The sequence below is a fragment of the Pezoporus flaviventris genome, unplaced genomic scaffold, assembly GCF_033815535.1.
Source record: "Pezoporus flaviventris isolate CSIRO_AGI_PZ_B2104156 unplaced genomic scaffold, CSIRO_AGI_Pfla_v1 ptg000073l, whole genome shotgun sequence".
Taxonomy (NCBI): domain Eukaryota; kingdom Metazoa; phylum Chordata; class Aves; order Psittaciformes; family Psittacidae; genus Pezoporus; species Pezoporus flaviventris.
Window position 1 is genome coordinate 2199802 of NW_026892621.1, and position 21860 is coordinate 2221661.

General features: G+C 41.7%; 1 protein-coding gene across 4 annotated transcripts in view; it reads left to right on the plus strand.

Moving 5' to 3' along the window:
• The window catches only part of ATXN7 (ataxin 7), an 82114-nt gene that overhangs the window by 22503 nt on the left and 37751 nt on the right, over positions 1-21860 (plus strand). For 2 of the 4 annotated variants that reach the window (XM_061472891.1, XM_061472893.1), the window contains exons 1-3: positions 787-1010; positions 1173-1430; positions 2008-2076. In XM_061472891.1, coding sequence (XP_061328875.1) covers positions 1184-1430; positions 2008-2076 — 316 coding nt within the window. In that variant the 5' untranslated portion in view covers positions 787-1010; positions 1173-1183. Of the gene's footprint in view, positions 1-786; positions 1011-1172; positions 1431-2007; positions 2077-17676; positions 19142-21860 lie in introns of those variants that run through there. The other 2 variants (XM_061472892.1, XM_061472894.1) reach the window with 2 other exon arrangements.

Consider the following 21860-nt stretch of genomic DNA (forward strand, 5'->3'; position numbering starts at 1 on the left):
AAGTCACTTTTTTATAAGTTTTTAGCTGTTTGTTCAGGATGCTGAACAAATGTTCAGAATGCTGCATCCCTGGCAGTGTTCAGGGCCAGGCTGGATGGAGCCTTGGGTGACATGGTTTAGTGTGAAGTGTTCCTGCCCATGGAAGGGGGGTTGGAACTAGATTATTTTAAAGTCCTTTCAAACCCTTACTATTCTATGATTCTGTGATGTTGGCACTGATGGCAGCATCAAGTGTAGCCATAAACCTTTGCAAATTTATTTGACATTGTTACTAGAACTTTTTATTTTATCGAAAAGAGAGCCCTGTAATAAATAGGGGGTTAGAATCTACAGTTTAGAAACTCTAATAAATAGTTTCTAAACCGAGATTTTTTTAGCAAATAACTCGATTTTGCTTAAACTTCGTAACTAGGAGTTGCCAAGCACGAAAGCATCCTTTAATCCGAGCTTTTATCCCAAAGTTTAGGGAAATAAAACACAACCAAAACACTGTTGGGTAAAAAGAAACGTGGAATATCAATGACAAAACCTCCCCGTGAGACAGGTTACGAGTAGGATGAAGGCGGAGACCCGGCCCCGTTCCCCCCCCTCCAATGCCCCGGTCCCCGGGCGTTGGGGGGGGTCGGGCCTCCACCCGCCGAGAACTCGTTTCCTGCTCTCCGCTGCCTTTAAGGAGGCACCGCATTTAAGGTGGACCGGTCAAGAGGGGAAGAGGGGAGGAGCCGCTTTTGCGCGTCACGCCTCCTTCAGCGTCGCGTTCCTCCGTTCCGCCCCCCCTTCCCCCTTCTCTCCGGTGCTAGGCGGCGTTGTGATGCGGCCGTTGCTTTTGTAGGGTCGCGGTGAGGCTTGAGAAAGAGCGGCCCATGGAGCCGGGAAGCGCTTGGAGGACGGTATAACCCTCCTCTATCCCAGCTCCCTTCCGCCGCTTTGTTAGCGCAATAAAGAGGAAAGGGAGCGCTTCCCAGTACAATAATGGGAGCCCGGCTCCTTCCCCATGGGCCGCCGCTGAGGTGAGTGGATGCCTTCCCTATAGAGATTCCTAGAGGAGAAGGGGGAAAAGGGGTTAAAAACCATTAAAGCTGGTTGTCATCCCCTCGGCGCTTCCTTAAAGAGCTCGGCGCCACCTTAAAAAGCTCCCGATGTCTCTTCCCCCCCCCCATTACGTTCTATAGCAGCGGAAAGAATGTCGGCGCGGGCCGCGGGTGACGTCAGAAGGGAGCAGCGCAGCGCGGCGGCGGTCAGGCAGCGGCAGCGGCGGCCCCGCCACGGCGAAGGAGGAGGCGGAGGAGGCGGGAGCGGCGCCGGCCCCGCCGCCACCGCAGCGGCAATGGCGGCCGTCGGAGAGCGCAGGTCCCTGCCCAGCCCCGAGGCGATGCTGGGGCAACCCTGGAGCCATTGGGTCGATGCTGCTAAACTTCACGGGAACGACGGTGAGTGGCCGCCAAGTCTCACTTGCATCCCCCCCATCCTCAACCGTTCTACCGGCCTGGTTTGTAGTGGGGGGGGTTGCCCCCGGTGCGGCGCGGCAGGGTGCCCGGCCGGAGGGCGCCGCGGGGACCGGGCCCTAGGAGGCGGTTGGGTCCGTTTCTGCTCGCGTCGCGCTTCCCCCTAATGTCGCGGCCGAGTTCGTTGTCCGGTGCGCGGTCCCCGGGGCTCGGGCGCGGCGCGGGATGAGGAGCGCTTTGCCCCAGTTCCTTTAATCCGGGGCACGGTGCTGGGAGGTCTGAGCCCGTCCCCGGAGGCCGGTTGCTCCTGCCCTCGATTGAGCCCCGGCCTGGGGCGGGGGCAGGTCCCGGCTGAGGTGAGGCAGCCCCCGCCGTGACAGCGGCTCCGCTGCCGAGGACGGGACGAGACGAGAGGTGTCTGGCTCTCGGAAGCCGTGCTTATTGCGGCAGCGACTGGAGCGCCTATTCCTGAGTTACCAGTTTGTTCCCGCGGGGGAACGGGCGGTCAGTTCTGCTCTCTGACTTGTGTGGGCATTGACATCTTGTGGCTTTTCGGTTTTAGGAACGGCGTTAGAAGAAAGTTTCAAGGAATACGGCCGGAACCGAGAAGCAATGCGACTTTGCCGAGAAGGTGAGTTGATTCAGTCATGAAGAGAAGTGCACTGCGAAGTTTTCCTTCTCGTAACGAGTTATGAGAGGACGTGTATGGGAAAGAGAAGGGAGACTTCAATCCTATCGCTTTGGATTTGGGACTTGCGGCCTGTCAGTGAGTGGTGTCATTAGCATTGTTACTAAATTAATATATAATCTCAAAACTACAAGATAGGGCAGAGGTTACTTGTTGTCTTTACAGTGTTTCTCTTTGGATTATTATTTAAAACTACAAATAAGACTACAAGGAAGCTGTGTGAACATCACTGATATTTTCTCTTGAACTAAAACATTTTGACTTTTAGTGTAATCACTGTCAGTGCTTGAATACTGATACCTTTACTCTGTTGTGTCCATGTGTTAATGTTTATTTGTTAGGGCACTCCTAAATGAGAGTGACCTTTCACCTGTGATTAGCAAAAGCCCATTAACAGCCCAGTTCATCTCAAGAGTAACAATGCTGCTCCAGGTTGTAAGCAGATGATGAATGAAAACTATAGATTATTGGTAACTTTGTAACAAGGAGTGGAAAAAACCCAACAATGATGAGTCTGATTTGTGGTGTTCAATTTTTGTTTGTTTGTTTTTCCAGTCTAACAGTTGTTTTATAGCAGAGAAATGTTCTAAAACTTCCCTTCTGTTGTTGTTGCTAGCTAGGTACTGTTGGACTTGGAGAAGTATATCACAGAACAGGCCTTGCTGTTTTAAATACTAGATCAGTTAATTCCAAATAATTAATTTGATGCTGTTAGAAATGGAAGACTGAGTTTGTAAACTTGGCTTAGGACCTTAGGAGATGATCTGATTCAGTACTTACCTACTTGTGAGCTAGAGACAACAGGTGAAGTCTCAAGCAAGGTGGTACAGACTAGTAAGGTGGGGAGGCAGTGACGCATCTTGAGGCTGAATCAGAATATCTGTTTGTTGTAGAATTCCTACTGTTGCTAACATTGTGGGAAAATCAATTTCTAGGACCAAAGTCAGTGGTCAGTGACCTGTAAGAAAGATGTAACAGGCAGCTGTGCTGTGGTGTTCAGCATCACTTGTGCCATTGTGCTAGCTTCTGAGTGTCTGCATAAGTTCTTAGGCATTTAAAAAATGACCTTATTGCTTCCACTCCTGAGTTCCAATCTAGTAGTAGTTGTGTTGGATATTTATTTTTCTGTATAGACAAATCATTCAAGTGCTAGAACAGCATTTGTAACAATAAGCATACGTATTACCCTCATAAAGATTTTACTAATAAGGATTTTCAAACATTCTTTCTTATTTCTACCTCTTAAAATGCAAGCATCTACGGTTTCCAGATTTCAAAGATTAGCTGGCAGGATGAAGAATAATCTTTTTTCCTTTTTCTCTGGAGAGAGCTCATGAAACTGTTTTTGCATAGGCTGACCACCGAGACACAGCTTCTCTGCACTGACTCCAGCCATGCGAGTCATTTGTAGGGTTAGGAATTAAAGGAAGTTCATAAAATACGGTGAGAATTAAAAGTGAAACCTGGTAGCCCTGTCAGGCTTCCAGACCTGTTTGTTTTGGTTGCTTTATGACACAGGGATGAGTTGCTGCCTTGGTGTCTACCTGTAGCTATTGTATAGGGAGCAAAATAAAGCAGAAGAAAAAGCTCAGTTTGCACTTACAGAGCAGCAAAAGTTGCCAGCATGTGTATGTGTTGTGTTATTAAATACAACTTTGAGAATCCTGTAACTGATTCCTTTTCCCAGGAAGAATTTTGCGTTTAAAATTGAGGCACAAACATTAAATAATTGAACTGTGTAAACCATGGGTCTTGGCATAGGAAGGTGAACCAATGGTATACATTCTGTCAAATCAACTCTTAACTTCAAGATTTTGTCTTGGTACCTCACAGTGTTTTAAATACAGCCAACAACAGAACTTGTGTAAGAAAGTTATTTCTCTCCAGATCGGGAGTTGACTCAGAGGCCCAACTTCACAAAAGGATTTCAAGGTTATTTAGGCTAATTTAACCTTGCATTGCAACTCTTCCAGTTTGCATAAAAGAATTAAATATTCATGGCCTGGAGAGGCAGCGAAGGAGGGAACATGACTTTACAGCCCACTTATTAGAATCGGGTTCAAACCCAAGAACTGCTTGCTTTATTTAACCATTGTCAGCTTTCAGGTCAGGTTCCCACTCGCCTGTGTACCCACTGGGTCATGGCATGTAGTTGGTTCCTTTCCCACATGTGGTTTCTCTGCATCTTCTAGTGGGAGCAGCTTCATCATCAACCTGCCTGGTGAGAGGTGGATTTCAGGCTGGTAGGAAAGAGTGTCTGTTCCTCCTGAGCGAAGAGTGAATGTTCCCGTTTTTGTAACACTGTATTAAAAAGGGACTTAGCATTTCCAGCTCCTCCTTTTGTTATGTTTATCGGGAAAGAATATGCCTGTTATTTCTTGAAAAGAACAAAGGACATAACTCTGTAATTCCAGGACAACATTTGCAAGCTGTGGAGAGGGGCAGGATTTTGGGCACGTCTTTGTCACTGGCAGTTCCTATTGGCTGATCAGGCAGCTCCTCTCAGCATGATTTTGGTTGTGAAGCCTGATGAGTCCTTAATACCTGTCTCAGTGATGCTAGTTCCATGTAGGGGTCAGGCAACTAAAATTAGTTCATAGTCTCATACCCTTTTTTTTCTGTATCTAACCCTTCTTGATGTCACCAAGCTCACATTGAAGTAAGAACAAAAAACTGAGCTTCCCAAACTCCCTGTGTTTGTCTCTTCTACTTCCCTGTTTCTTTTTCACTGCTCTTACATGCTTTCTATTCTGCTAATCCATAACATGCAGTCATTCCTGCTGGCATCCTCACAGACCTTCACAAAGTGAGAAACTTGCTGGATGCTTCTACTGCTTTTTGAGGCAGTAGCAGTCCACACTGTGCTTTGATGTAGAAATTGGAGCTGCAGGAGCAAGGTACAGGCCCAATGGACTAGACTCACTTTTGGTATGGAAAATGCGCAACAGATGGAAATGAGAAAGGAGCATCCATCATCATGGAAAAAATGTTACTTTAAAGTACCCTTTAAAATTCACTTTTAACACTCAAATATTCTTGTGATGAGCAGTACTATCGATGTAAGAGCATGTTGGAAGCAATTGTTTGTTATTTTCATATGTAGTTCACGTGACAGAATCTTTTAGCTCACACAGTCACTTAACTACTTACTGCTTGTGAACCAGCTGAAGGTGTGATTCCTCTGCCACACAGCTTTTGCTGTGATGAAGCAAGTACAGCATGTTGCATTATAATCTATAAATGCATCCTAAAATGGCAGGGCAGAAAATGTAGTCTTCTTCATGCATTTTTTCTTTTGTTTTGAAATGAAACATTGCTGAAGTGCATCTTCAGACTTGTGATGCTGGGAGCATGTGCCAACAGATGCAGCCAGTGTGCTCACATATGCCTAGTTCATCTTGGAGATGCAGCAGGTCTGAAAAGGAGGTCGATGTGTCTTTAGTTTTCATTTGAACATGATGATTCTTGCAAACATTGAAAGATTTTGGCAAACAAGTTCATTTTCAGGAGGTTTTTGCTAACCTTTGTTGAATTGGGTTTGCTTTTAAAAGTTTTTTTAGCCCATTACTGTTGCGAAGATGATCTCAAAATAGAACTGTGTGTGTCAGCATAGAGTTCATTCATGGTAACATTGACAGGCTTCAACAGGATGAACTTAGGCGTCTTGCAGAATTTGACAACAGGTTCATTCCTTTCACTCTATGGAAGAGTTTGGCTCACCAAGTAGAAACAAATCTGAAGTTGTTGTGATTGGGGGCTTAGCCCTCTCTCACCCCCTGAGAAACTGACTCTCCCTGCACTAAACTCCTAGTTGATACCAGTTATCTTGTATGTTGTGCTTTTGGTTTTGTTTTATTTAATACATATCACCACCGCCAACAAGGCTGGATTGGAGAGACAGAGGAAAGAACCTATCTGCTCTTCAGAGATCATAGCTACTTGCAGTTATAGTTACGTGTGTAACCCTTTTGAAGTGGTTGGGGTGAAAGTCTGTTAGATTCTTATATTGACTTATAAAATAAGTTTAAGATCTGTATAATAAGAAGAATGTGAAGGAAATTACAGCATCTCAGAATGGAAAATAAGCGTGGAGAAGATTTGGTTAGACAATTTGAAATTAGGTGTTTAATAATGTATTTAGGGCATTCTGAAACCATGGGGTGTCTTTACTAGAGCTTAAACATCTCATTCTTTCAGTTACATATACAGCCCCTTGTTTGTTTTGGTGTGTTGCGTACTTTGAGAGGTGAATCCCTTGGTACTGCCTATTTCAAGCACTTCACTAGTACCGTCACCATAGCTTATAGCTAAATGGCAACAAAGGATTAGGAGGAGTAGAGAACAGTTGTAACTTGGGTCTTGAGCTCGATTTGATCAATCATCATGGATCAGGATTGTTGAATCTTGGCTATAAAGGTCTTGGCCACCCTTACAGCATCCATACAGGCTGCCAGTGATTTGTTCTGTTTGCACTTGGTGCTTCTTAGAATCCTGAGGAAGTGTGTGATTGCTTTCTGTATGTAGCCAAGCTATTTTGGCTGAGGTGGTCCTCAGATGGTTGTGGAGGGAGATGCAGAGGAGACAATTACTTCGTCATAGGTTTGGGTCAGTTGAGTGATGGTCACTGGTGCATTTGATGGTGCTTGGAAGGATCTGAATTGATGCTTGCTGTGTGGTGATGTAGCATGGAACCAGTCTTAACAGTTTTTAGACTATACTGGTCTTAATAAAGCAAGTGTTGAATATTCTGTGGGAGTGCAGGTTGACAGATTTTGGTGGGCACCTTCAGAAGACACTTCAGAAGACTTTCTGACTGCAGGAATCAATCAGGATTGCAGGTGGAAGCAAATTCTCTTCATCATCGTGTCACCTGATAACAGTTGAACATTGGCTCTTGGGCAGTTAGTATGTCCTGGGCATGGGGGAAGAGACTCCATGAACCTCTAGGAAGGGCATTCATTCTAAGCTTTCAGATTTGATTACATTAGTTGTTGTAAATGAAAGTTAACCAGAGCTGTGAGGGTACATGTGATGAACCCTTGTTCTTCTTGAACCCTGAGCTGGGCAGGGTTGAGCAGTGAAATCCAGGACCAGGCCAGGAGGGCTCACTAGGAGCATCTTTACTACATAGACCCATCATCTAGAATTTTCCCAGCAGCAAGTTCAATAAATAATGAAGGTATTTGTGAAACTTTTGTTCCAGTATTAAGTTGTAAATACAAGTAAGAGCATCTTATTTCGTATTTGTCTTTATTCAGCCTTGGGAGGTGCTCAATTGAGTTGATTTTTTATTGTGTTAAATTGTGTCAACGATGCTTAGAGGGCTCTGTAGTTCTTGACTGCCTGCAAATACCTGGTGAGAATTTGTAATAGATTGAAATATGTATTTCAAGGTAGCAGTACAAAGTGCCACTCTTCTCTTTTGACATCCTGCATAGCTGTTCACAGTCTGTAATCAGATAAATCTCCTCTTCATTTCATTGCATTTTAATTGACTATTTACACAAAGTGGTGTAAGGATTTGTGGGCTGGTTATCGTAAAACAATTACAAGGAGACTTTAAAAGTGCATTGAACTGTTTAAGAAAATTGGAGAGATTTTATGAGATAGCTTAAGCCCCATGCAGTGTGACAGGATTTTGAGCTGATCTGCAGTGACTGGCCCTCGTTGTCTTGTTATTTTTTCCCTCAAATCCAAGTTCTGTTTACAATATTTAATTATTTCTGCTGGGATGAGTCACATGTTATAAATAGAATATTGTGATGTTCGACTGCAACTTAGAACTGTGTCATCTTTTATGTTTTAAAGATACTTTGCAGGTTTTTGATATTACCATAGTATTAGTGTGATATTGCAAAGCCTTGGGGACTTTCAGTGGAACTGCAGCCAAAAAACTGCCTCAATCTGTCTGTAATATGTGAGGAAGCAGGATATTTTTCTCTTTATAAGAACCTTTGAGACGGTTGTCTGTACACATACATCGCTGTCAGGAACTCACTGTTACCTAACGCTTCTTAAGAGGTATGTATGATTAGCTGGGTTATCCCTGCGTGGAAGAGGTGATGTCTTGATAATTCTTGATTAAATACTGCTTTTTATATAGTTTCTATTCTATATTTATCTACAGATGCTCAGTAAGAGAAGAACAATGTGATAAATATGTAGAAATATGACTGTAATATTAGAGTTGATAACACTAGTATCTAAGTAGAGCAAGAAAGACACAAAGGCTTAGTGAAGGGTACTTTTAAATAAATTGGGTTAAGAGGATGCAGATTACTGTCTCTAAGGTAACTATTTTAAAAGCTATTGCTTCCACTGCAGTGGATCTATAAAAGAAAATGCATACAGTTCTTACACCTTCTCTGACTATGCTAGTGTATGGCTGTAACATCCACAGGACAGCTGGGGATATGTGTGATGTCTTAGCACTTACAAAACAGAAAAGATTTAATCTTTCACAAAGCATTACAGTATTTGATTTGTAATGGAGTATTCTAAATAGTCTATAAGATGCTTTAAAATTGTTTCTCTTCATTTTTAATGAATAAAATCACCAGTGGTGTGGAAGTTGCTCATATGTAAGCCAACATATCCTGGGCTGCATTAAAAGGAGAGTGACTAGCAGGCCAAAGACAATCCTGCCCCTCTACTCTGCTCTCGTGAAACCTCACTTGGAGTATTGTGTGCAGTTCTAGTGTCCTCAACATAAAAAGGACATGGAACTGTTGGAACAAGTCCAGAGGAGGGCCACGAGGATGATCAAGGGACTGAAGCACCTCCTGTATGAAGATAGGCTGAGAAAGTTGGGGCTGTTCAGCCTGGAGAAGAGAAGGTTGCGTGGAGACCTCATAGCAGCCTTCCAGTATCTGAAGGGGGCCTATAGGGATGCTGGGGAGGGACTCTTCATTACGGACTGTAGTGACAGGACAAGGGTAACAGGTTAAAACTTAAACAGGGGAAGTTTAGATTGGATATAAGCAGGAAGTTCTTTAGTGTAAGGGTGGTGAGGCACTGGAGTGGGTTGCCCAGGGAAGTTGTGAATGCTCCATCCCTGGCGGTGTTCAAGGCCAGGTTGGACAGAGCCTTGGGTGGCATGGTTTAGTGTGAGGTATCCCTGCCCATGGCAGGGGGGTTGCAACTAGATGATCTTAAAGTCCTTTCCAACCCTAACTATTCTATAATTCTAAGATAGCAAGGTTATTACCTAGAAATTCTTACAGTGTAGGAAATGAATGCAGCTTTGTAGAACCGCAGAACAGTTTTGGTTGGAAGGGACCTTAAAGCTCATCCTGTTCCAACCCCCTGCCATGGGTAGGGACACCTTCCACTAGAGCCGGTTGCTCCAAGCCCTGTCCAGCCTGGTCTTGAACACTGCCAGCGATGGGCAGCCACAGCTTCTCTGGGCAACCTGTGCCAGAGCCTCCCTTACAGTGAAGGATTTCTTCCCAAAATCTAATCTAAATCTTCCCTCTGTCAGTTTAAAGCCATTCCCCCTTATCCTGTTCTTACAGGTCCTTATCAAAAACCCCTCTCCAGCTTTCTTGTTCGCCCCTTTAAGCCCTGGAACCTGCTCTAAGGTCTCCTCAGAGACGTGACTTCTCCAGGATGAACAAGTCCAGCTCTCTCAGCCTGTCTCCAGAGCAGAGGTGCTCCAGCCCTCAGGGCATCTTCGTGGCCTCCTCTGGACTCATTCTAACAGTGTACTTCAAGTTTGTAGCAGCAAGTGTTAAAATCTGGCAAAGGGGATTCAAAGTGTATTGGAGCAGAGTAGCACAACTGTAAAAGCAGTTGTTATGGAAGGCAAAGAATGCATTGTAATCGCTGTTCCATTGCTAGAAGGCTTTGCACAGTCAAAAGTTCTCCCTGCTTGTGCAGGCTGTGTACAGATGTGAGCCAGTTCCGGTGGTTCAGTGGCTGTCAGACTGATTCTCGTGGTAAGCTGGATACTCGTGGTAACCCCAGATACTACAGGGATGACTTCATCAAAGTAAACTGCACTCACAGCTGCTCCCACATCACTTGGAGCCACGATCGCTAGCTTTGGAAATGGTCATCATGATGGTAAATATTCCAGGTTATTGGCTCAAGTAGATGAGAAATACTCAAGTGCTCAGTTACTTGTGTGTAAACGATGCTTGTCAGCCCTTGTGGAATAAGCTCTTTTATGGGAACCTGCTTTCCCATGAGAAGGATCATTTATTTACAGTCTCACCCTGCCCTGATTTTGACTTTCGATAGCTTCAGTGTAGTCCACAGACAAACTTCATTGATAATAGAAGGTGAATGGGAGAATTGGTTATGCCTCCCTTCTCTTCTGGTGGGTTATAACAGTCAGAAAACTTTGTCATCTTTCTATCACACTACGGACATTTAATGAGAACACAGCATTCTCAACTGGCACTGGAAACGTATACACAAAGCAGCTGAAAGGCTAAAATCAATAGGGAGCAGCTTTGGGGTTGTAAGTCTGTGGTGTTCTATGCGTTTTTGTTCTGACATCTAGAGCTGTTTTTATTTGCAGGAAAGTTTGTTGGACAGTTTAATGCTGTTAAAGTTGCTTGAAAGTCCTGTGGCAGCTTGCATTAAAATGAAGTGTTGAAGCTTAAATTTGAAAAGCAAATAATATGCTGACTACACAGTAACGTTTCTTTTCTTTTAACATCAAATTCAGTTGTATTTTGCCCTTCACAAATGCATTTTCCGCTCTACTGTCATTTTCACTGACTGCATAAACACAGTGGTAGATATTGTCAGTGGGAAAATTTTGGTTCTGGTAGTTTAGTAGGTAGTGTCCGGGGATGTGAGGTCTTGTTGAGCCACTGAAGTCTTCCTTCTGACTGGAAGGAGGATGCAGGACCAGGGTATGGGCTTGGCCAGTGAGACTTTGCGTATGTGACAGCCACATTCACTACAACCTGTGATCAGCCAGCAAAGTACTTCTCTAATGCAAACATTTTAATTGTCAGTCCCTCGATATTGTAGCCATTGCTTTGTCAACGTGTATGCAGCCTAAGTGACACCCTCTGGCTATTGTTTCAGGCTAAAATACAGAAAGCCTGTATCAGTTTATACCTGGGGTGTGGTTCTGCAATCTTCTTTTTTTCCTCCCAGTAATGTGGGATTAAGCAGCTCCTCCATCTCTGCTGAGTGAAACATTTGTGAAATAGTGGTTGCATTCTAACTGTCAAGTTGTTTCCAAAACAAGGTGATGGTTGCTTAAAGAAGGTGCTGAATTTTCCAGCATCTATTAGGTCTGGTAATCCTCAAACCTGTTGGCCTGTGCTTGATGACGAATCATTTCAGAGTGAATTTGGTCCAGTTCTTACATGGCTACCTATGTGACTATAGAGCATAGTAGATCTTGTATCTTGGGGATCTCTATGTGAGATGATGTATCAGTGGATAACTGCAGTGTATATCAGTTATGAGTAGTGTATTGTGAAAACTAAACAGCGAGCAAGAACTAGTTTATCTTATTTAACATACTGGTTAGTATGTTTTTATTATTTCTTAATTTTCAGTAATTAGCCCTGTCAGAAAGCCAGGTAATAGAAATCAAAAGGGTTTTCGACTGCAATTCCTGAGGTGGTTCCCAGTAACATTGTGAACTGGAGAAAATACCTTTAGAATGTGAGTTACTCTGCTGAGGAAGAGTTACGGCACCATTTATTTTTATCTCTTATTGTAAGGCTGTTGCGAATGATGCCAGAAGGAGAAAGAGGGATCATCTATACAGTGTATGTGAGTGTGAGCCATACCAAATAGCCTTCTTATCCCTTCAGAGCAAATCTATAGTAATGAGGAATATCCAGAGGCCTCAGACTGCAAAGATTTGAGTTAACTGGCTGTGGTGTTGATGGCTGTATCAAAGGAATGAAAAGTGTTCCCATTAGCCAGACAGTGAGGTTGTTGGATTATTGAGACAGCCATGTGAAATAATATGGAAAACAGCTTTCAAAATAAGAAGTTTTCCCAGGATTTTTACTACTTTTCCCAGGAAATACTAAAGTTGTCTGTTTCATTCCTGTTCAATTAATATGACTCTATAAATGTGTTATAGAAGTCTAACTTTGACAGCCAGAAGGCTTTGCTGGGCTTTTTTTTTTTTCTTGTAAGGGATATAATCTTGGTTTTTAGGATGTTTTCTTCAGATAATTCATTTTTTAAAACGTAGAATCTGTGTTTGAATGTGTCTGTTCTGCCCTGCTAAGAGAGGTGGCAGTTGTCCTCTCACTGGGACTAAATGGAAGTGTTTGAGAGGAAAGGCTTAAATGAATTTCCTGGTGAGCAGCATTTGCTTCATAAAAATACTTCAAGTTGAATTTTAAAAACAATTTTGGTTTTTCTTTCTGTATAAGGTGTGTTACCCAGAGTATCTGTCTGGAAGTCATGCTTGTTCAGGAGCTGCTGTGCCATGTTGTAGTTGGGAATTTACAGAGGAGTTTTGATCCAAATTCAATAGAACTGTGTTTCTTACCAAAGCTGGTGCAATATGTGCTTACAGAATAGACTGCAAAGTATTGTCCTAAATATTCTTTTTTATCTTTGTTTTGTGGCCAAGTCACTGAAGGAAGACTTCTATTACCAGTTGTGTTACGAGACTCTGGGGAAAATACCGGTGTTTGAACTACTACGTTCATGAACTACTCATGATATGGTTTGATTATGTTTTGTATCTCAGCTGGGGCAGAGCCCTCTCCTTATCTGTTGTTTCTTTTCTTGAGCCTGCTTTAATAGCCAGCTGACTTGATTTGCTTTGCCTGGCTATTTCAACACTGCTATTTCCATGGGGTGTTTGGAGAAGTCCAGAACACTTCAGCCCCTGTTTGGGAAATTTCCTTTGGTTCTACCTGACTATAAGCTTGTGCCCTAAATGTAGGGGCATAGACCACCATGTAATTTGCTGGAGTAAAACTTAGACGACTCTTCTGTTGTTTTTGTGGCCTGAATTTAATGATCTGAAGTGTTAGCTTCATAGCCTTGGAGATAAGAAAGCTATTCTTACCCATGGAGCAGGTGGAGCACAGGAGTAAAATCTTCAGTGTGCTTGTCAGTGTGTCTCACCTAAGGCTTGTTTACAGCTTCTTGGGATGAAAAGGGTTCTCTGTGCAGCACTGCAGTTCTCTGTCCTCTGCTGACACCATTGAGAGTCCTTGTGGATAACAACAATGATGTGAAGGAAGGCCCCTGTCCTGGGAAAGGACCAAAATCACAGTCTGGATAGGTTGATGTTCTTCATTTTGAAATGGGAAGAAATGCTGGTAAGGTGCAGCATCAGCAGGTTTATTTATAATTTAATCACACTAAGAGTTCTCCTGCACTCTGTGAAATCCAGGCTTAACAGGAAGCCTGGTGTTGTTTTGTCATCGCAGTGACTCAGGGTGATGTCACCAGCTGACGGGAGCATTTGGGGTGTACCCACTGTTACGGTGGCCCTGTGATACCCTTTCTTGGACTCCTTTGGCATCTTTCCCCAAGTGCTCAGCACTGTTGCTGGAAGCAAAAGCTTTTGAGCAATTTCCAAACACAAAGTGGTGCATTGTGGGCCAGCACTGGGAAGACTGGCTCAACAAGTTTGGCAGCTGAGGTTTTGGCTTCCTGCCTACCTTGGATAGGCACCAGTAGTCTCTGAGCTGGTCTGAGCTGAAGACCTCAGTGTAGGTCCTGAAATCCATGCGTGTGTGACTGCTGTGTCTGGCACAGGATCTGCTTCCATTGTAAACCACAGTCTTGACATCCTAGACGTGTTTGCAGTAGTTATCTTTTGTCTGCTGTAGGAAGGTGGATGTGTTGGTTCTTGTCAGCATGCTGGAGGGAGGTAAAAAATTTGTTATAATATCAAAGGATCCCGTTTACTTTTCAATTTTCTGTTACCTGTTTAACCTTACCGTTGTCATCCTGAGTCACCTAGGGGTGGGTAACTAGTGCTCTGAAATATGCTTTTCCATGCCTTTTCTTAAATACCAACTTCAGATTTCCTTTGCTGTGCCTCTTGCTGATAAAATTGATTCCATGTATCTTCTGTAACATTTACTCTACAGGACTCTGCAAACAGGCCTAGTCTAACATGCTGCATTGGGACCACTGCTTGAAGTCTGTAGCGTTCTTGACGGGGTGCAGGACACCTCTTGCTCATTGCATGATCATACTCCAGATATATCTAATCTTCTTGCATCTGCATAAGGATGACTTTATTTTGCTGCCTGTATAATCAGGTTTATTTGGTTTATGTCCTTTTTGACATGAGATGACTAAAAAGTAAAAGTTGTGCCCTATTTGGTACTTTTTTTCCAAGGGCAGAGCATTTTCCTTCCTGGCTGGCCCACAAAAGAGATAAAAGTTCTTTTGTCACATTCCTCTGTGCATTTAAGTCCATTTCTACGTGTTCATATACCTTCTTCCCAAGTGTGAGAAGAGCACTGTTAGCTGCGGAGGAACCAGAGGAGAGAATTAGTCTTAGAAATTTGTGTCAGAAGCATGAGTTAGATGAAACCAACTGAATCAATACCTTAAAGAGCCTGAGCAAATTCTTCTCTCCTTTGCTTTTGTTTTGTTTTACTTTTGGTATTAACTTCTGTGTACATCAGAAGTGGGCTGGTGTTCTGCTTATGTTATAGAGGCCCACACCATGACAGAGCAGAAAAATTACTTTCAAGCATGTCAGCCCTTTCAGGTCTTGTGCAGGTATGGTATGTTCTAAGTGATCTTCAGTTTTGAATGCAGTCCTTCCCAACCAGTCCTTCTGTTGAAGAGTGGAATGGGTGGTTTTGGTAGCAGAGAGATAGTGTCAGATATGGAAGAAGAATACCTGGTACAGGTTTGTTCATCCTGTGTTTTCAAAGTCTCATTCTGTATCAGGTATCATGTATTTCATGTGTAATGTTTGAAGATGGAATTCTGGAAAATTCTGTGAAGTCAGGCTCCTAAAATAAGGTGAATCACTCTTAAGAGCTAAGAAACACATCTTGAAATAAGGATAGCAATGGGCTTATTCTAAAGTTGAAATGATGTGTAAAGGCAAACCCTAAATTTAATCTTTAGAAGAATTCAAAATTGCATAACAATAAAACAGATTTCATCTCCATAAAGATTTTTAGGCTGCACTAAGTTTTTGTTGTATCACAAACAGCCAACAGGGGAATTACTGACCTTTTACTGTGAATAGGTAGCTTGATTTTCTTCAGTGCTCATCTATTTAGTTAATATAAGTGTGTGTCAGAAGACAACTCTCACTGGTTTAAAGCCCAACACTTTGGAACAGATAAATCTCCTCTTGGAAGGGAATCTCTGATAACTGTAGCTCTGTATATGCTGGAATACATCAATTGTGAGAAGTAAAGACTTACTGGTGCCTTAGCTTGATAATTGAAATAGTCATATTTATTTGTCTAAAGGTATGCAATAGCCAAGTTTAAAATACTTTGTGTCACTACATGTGTCTTCAAATACAAAAGAGGCGAGTTAGCTCTTACTAGAACAAAATAATTGTTTTATTCTCCACTTTATCTTTTAATGCTATTAAATATCGCAGTGCTACTGGTTTATTAATTATAGTACATTCATATGCTTATTGCTGTGCCACTTGCATTTTATTCTCTTTTAATTGTATCAAATCTACTGCTAGTAAATCTGTAAAGCAAAGGAAGTAAATTTTAATGCAAAAGCTATAGTGCCTGCCAAATTGAGAGGGGTGTGGAAGTGTAAGTTGGTATGTGAGAATTGACAGGCATCAGTTTTCTTAGAGCTATAATAGACGTGATTGAAACATTCTTACTTTTGGGGTGGATGTTCCATTGCATAGAGAATGGGAGTGGCAGGGGTGGGGTGGTTTTAGGTAGTTGGGTTGCCTAATAAAATACTGAAATAGAATTCAGTTGACAGGTCATCTCTGTAATTTTCCTTACTTTTGGGGGTTCTTGCATATGATGGTTTGCTCCCTCAGGTATTAGGCGAACAGTGTGAAATGATGCAAGTTGAGCACTACACATGTCCTATGTAGCAGGGAATATAATGTGGTTTTATTATTACGAAGTTTTGTTGTTTTCTCTTCTAAGGAACACACTGTATTCCTCCAGTTCTCAATAAGAAAATGTGTAAATCTGTAGGTGAATGGTTGTTACCAGTCCCCCAGTTACTGGGTGCTGAGATGCAGCCAGCACCCAGTTGTGTTGCTGTGATTTGGACTATTACATGGGGAAAGATCGTAAAACCCACACATGCCAAATTGATTTCCTCAAAAGTATGTCTAGATAGGAGATGGGAGAGGATGAGGAGCTTCAGAACATCACTTGCATTCATCATGTATCAAAATACTTGTACTGCAGTGAGCAGTTTATGTAAACTGTGAGTTTAGGTTTAAATAAAACAAACATTTTTTTCCCCCACTACAAAAGTATAGCTGCTGCAACGTACAGAGTGCTGTGCGTGAAAGAGAAGAACCAAACTTGTTGATGTTAATTCATAACAGTAGCATGCTGCAGGGTATATGCCTTAAGATACAGTTTAGACTATTCTGTGGATGATTTATGTAATTGAGGCTATGTGATTAATTGCTTATCCAGATCTTCTCCCTCCCATAATAGACCCTGTTTTTCTGTTTAATAACTGGAGTGGTTATGTGTATACTTTCATATTAAATTAGCCCAAATTTGAATTTTACTGTGTGAGCTCCCAAGTTTTTTTATTTCCTGAATTCTGTTTAACTTTTATGTCGTAATTACAAAATTAAACTCAACTTTGAGGCTTCCTTGAGCTATTTTGGTGTTGGGAAGATAGCAAATAGTTGATTCTTTTTGACACAAACCCAAAATAATAACTTGTTGGCTTCCCTGAAATACAGCAACAGCATGATGAGATCATGGCACCTAAAAATAATGTGTGACTTTGAATAAAGATTTTGAACATGACAAATTGGAAGTTCAGCATTTACATAATATTATACAAATTGGCTGGAGAAATTTCAAATATCTTCATCTTTGAAAACCCGTTAATAAGGAAATTGGAACAGTTTTTGCAGCTGGCTGAATTCATTCAAATTGCTGATGAAAACCTGATGTAACAGAATACAATGTGTGGGGGGAGACAATCTGCTGAAAAGTTTTAAATACACTGTTTCATTGAGAAATGTATTAATCAGCCTCTCTGCAGACAATCTTCTGTAAACTTGCTCACTGAAATTTGGTATTATTCTGTGTAATAAACTTAGGAAACCCATTTAATAGTTTTGAATTGAACAATTTGACATAGGTTTTGTGTTAGACTTTCCAACAGATTAATTGTGGGTAGCTGAATTCATATACAAAGAATTTGACTAAATTCTTTGATGTTTGCTTTAATACGTTGTTTTATGTATAATTACATGAACATTCAAATCTTGGGAGCCTAAAATTAGAACTCCCATCTGCATGCTAGGCTGCAGGTGCACGTGTGCATGACATGCTTCTGTTTGGTATCTGCTGCTCAGTTTCATCAGTAGGCACGATACAGAGATTTCCCAAGACTGCTGAGTATCAGAGGACAGGAGATGTGACAGTGTTGCATTCTGCATCTCACAGAGAGAGGGAGGAAAGACTATGGGAGAATTGCAGTGATTGTGTTCTTGTAGCCTGCAAAAGGGTGGTGTTTGGATTTATTGCCTGGGTATGCACACAGGAGTGTTACTGCCTGCAACATCAAACCTTTTTGCTAGAGGTGAAGCAGGAAGGCGCAGTGCAGGGGAAAGGATGTTGGAAACGCAGTATAGCTGAACCCATGGAAAATGGGAGCTGGGAGAAGTGGGTCCTCCTTCACCCTTTCAGGTTTCACTGGGCAAGGTTCTGCTTAAATTTGGAAAAGCAAAGTCAAAACTGCAGAACCATAGCTTTGGAAAAATAGGCAGTTTTGAGCTTTGAAAGGAGAGTGGACAGAGGGGGCTCCGCTTTTGGAGATAAAGTGTTCTAACAGTTGTAAGGATTTGCAATGGTAATCAAATCTGGTAATGCAGCTCCTGTGCCCAGTTAAACTAGATTGTGGGTTTTTTGGTGTTGAAGTGAAAGGAACTTCTCCAAGCTAAAACTTTGAGCTTTAGGTATTCTTAGGACTTCAATAAAATGCTATGTAATTGCTGTATTTGCTCAAGTGGAAAATGTAGTAAAACTATTTAATGAAGTCTTCAGCTGTTCCATCCTTCACCCAATCAATCGGCAACTGCACGGTGAAACAAAGTTCATGCGCTTGTGGTGGGAACCCAAGGAGAGCTGTGCCTTTCAAATGCCTCCTCGCATAGCTGGGCTTTCAAAGCTGAATGTGCAGAAAAGCCAGTTACTTAATGTACAGAGTGGAGCTGGCAAGGAATGGAAAAAATAGGTAACCTTGCAGAAAATACTTTAGCAGTCTTTCCCTCTGAACCTAAATGAAATAGCAGCTCGAGTATGGGGATGTCCATTTGTTTTGCTTTATTTTGTATTAAAGGGTTCTTTTGTATCTAAGGCAACATGAGCAGAAACCTTATGGGGCACATTTTTAAGAGGAGTGTTTCGGTGTGTAAATTTAATCATCTTGCGTTGGGTTTGTTTGACTATGCATATGTTCTTTGCAGGCACAAATTTGTTAGGCCTGCACATATGGTTCATAAAATACTTGGGTTCTATTAATACATCAGTGTTCATTACTTGAGATTTTGCAGAAAACCCTTAAGTATGTATATTTTACCAGAAATCTCTTGTTTTGGTTTAAAACTTGTGTAAAACCAGAGCACGCTGAATATTCACTTTGAGTTAGTATTAGTTTTACTTACTTCGTTCACATTATCTGCTTAGGAATATTCTTTTTCTTATTGCCATCTTTCAGAGTACATGATAAAAGAATTGCCAGTAGTTTAATTTCATTTCAACACTGATAAGTATACAAAACCACATGTGTGTTCATGAATGATAAGCACTTGAGTGTTTCTGGAAAACAGTTTGGGAAAATAATGTGTAGAAAATAGTATTTCAGTTGCAGGAAGTGAAGTGTTTGTGGATGAAAGGTAAGTTTTGAGCTGCTAGCTTAGATCGCTTTTTAATCAGTTAAAATAAGGGATTATTTAACTTAAAATTGATGGGAGCTCTACGTAAGATAACTGAGTTACAGTACCTTATACTGCTGTTTAAAGCAGTGTACTTTGCATAAAGCTTGACCTGAGATCCTCCCTGTACCTGAAGATTGCTTGTTACTGACAGCTAACATAGGTGCAGCAGGACTCACACCCAGTGTGCAGCTATCTTGGGCAGAGCTTTAGCTGTTTGGGCTGGCTCTAAGCAGTTGGTATGATTATAACCAAGCTCAGCTTTCTGTCTGCAGCCTGCCTGGGTTTGCCATTTCATGTGCTTCATTTTCCGTCCTCATGCCATGCCTCCAGATCACAAGCTTTTAAATACACTAATTCCACTGGTTTTGGAGAGGTTTTGTCCGCTTTCTGCACAAACAGCGCTGCAAGGTATCTTAACTAACGAACAGTTATCCTATTTGCCTGTAACACTTGTCCCAGGTACTGTCAGATCCTGTTAAAGTAATAAAAGTAATGTATTTCTACTCTTTTACCCTTTATGGTTGTGGAGGACATGACTATCATTTTCCTTATTACATGCTCAACAAATACTGCAGTTAAGATACCTCAGAACTGCCTATGGCACAGGCTTGTTCCAGTCTTGCTGAAGAGTAGGGCAATATATAAAATAAAGTTACCTTTTTAAAACCACTGTAACTAAGTTACATTTGAAAGGAGAAGTGAACTGTGGAGGTCACAATGTTCAGAGGTTTCATATTGTGGAGGTAAATGAAGTTGTTTTTTTTATGGCATTAGTAGAATTAACATAACTGGGAGCTCTTATAATAGTATTTGTATGTTGATACTGCAGAAATACTGCATTTATGGAGAAATAAATGGAAAGTTTGAGGTCTTGGTTTAAATTTTTAGTTTGACCTTGAAAAACATTCCCAGATGGAGAGAGTTAAATGAGCCCAGCTTTGAAAGAGGAACATATGAATCACGGTTGCTAGGCTCTTCCTTGAGAGGCACAGGCTTTACATGTACAGCGAAGTATTTCGAAAAGTAATCTTTAAACTCGGAGGAACAGTGCATTTGAAATGACACTGGCAAAATACTATAAACTTCATTAGACTTTTAAATAGAGAATTTGCATGTCATTAAATGAAATGGGTATAAAGTATTAGGCGTTAGAATATCAACCGCAAGACTTGAGAACTTTCATAAGAGGTTGAGAGGGGAACAGAAAAATTAGGCATACATCTCCTCCTCTTGGTAAGTACTTCTTATGTAAGTTCTGTTATTCTCTGCCACTTGCATGGTCTCATTTGTCAGTCTCGCAGCAGTGCCACATAGGTGTTTGCCGTGTTCAAACACAAACTGAAGTAAGGTTTTCCTGAGACATGCTCTTGCTCTGCTCATCTAAAATGATAGTGAAGCACATTAAACACATGGGATGTGTTGTGCCTAAGGCTGAGGTTCCTGGGTTGGGAAGTGTGGATTCAGGTCTCTTGCAGTTGTCTTAAACAATCTTGGTTGAGTCACACTCCTTATAGCTTCAAACCCTTTGTTAAAACTAGTTCAGGTGAAGTATTGATACTACTTTTTGCCCACTGGTATCTGTTCTGTGACCCTTAGGTGCTAGTCTCATGTGTTCGTGCAGTGCTCAGCATCATCAGGTTCTGTTGTTACTTGGGCTCTATCGATTTCCCTAACAAAAAGATTTGATCATGTCTATTTTAAATAAATGCTTTAATAATAGAAAAGCTATGGGTTATTTTACCTCATACGAGAAAGCAAAAGAAATCACATTTAGGACTCTAACCATCACTACTTCCTCACTGGTTACATTTAGATGCTTCTGTATGGCTATCTGTATCAGTATAGGGCGAGGGAACTGGGGAGAAGATCTTTTACATTAATGTCTGTGATCTGGCTGGGAGTCTTGTGTGTGACTTCCTTTGCAGTCACAGTTGAGATTTTGGGTGTGCAGCAAATCCTTTATTTCTCTGTCATGTGGTTTTGCTCTTAAACCTATGAGTTTATATATTTATTAGTATTTTGACATTACTTTGTCACTCAGAGCTTTGATTTTAAAACCCCACATATGTGCTTCAGAGTGTAAAGGACATTCATGAATCACTCATTTCTTGGGATCCCCAAACTGAAATAGGAAAACATTTTTGTTTGCATCAATTTGCCAATTTGTTTCACTTGTTGTTTAAAATTGCAGCTCTTTATTGCCAGCAAATATTCATAGAAGGGTACTTAGAGAGCAAGTGGGATGTCTCAGACTAGTGTCAAGGCGTGCTTTATCTTCCAAGAGATACAGAAGTAGGCAATCCTCTTCTGGTGTAAGCGAATTTTCCCCGCCCCTCTCATGCTGTACAAGCTGGTGTAAAGTCTGTGAACCCAGTGTTGTCTGAAAGGTATGATTATGGGAATAGGTACCGGGATGTGGATTTACAGTTCCTTAGATGTTATACGGTAGTAGCCTCTCTGTGTGCTATTAACTGTGTAAATAGCAGGCAGCGTGCTATTGTCCCATTCATCATGGCCTGTGAGTAGTCAGATGGAAATATTCGATTGCCCTGTGAAAACTGTTTTACACAGGCATACTCAAAAAGCTCCTGCATGAAATATTACCATTTAAGTTTATATGCTTTTTTTTCTTATCTATCTTAATATTGCATCACAGAAGGTAGATATTGAAAAGTAG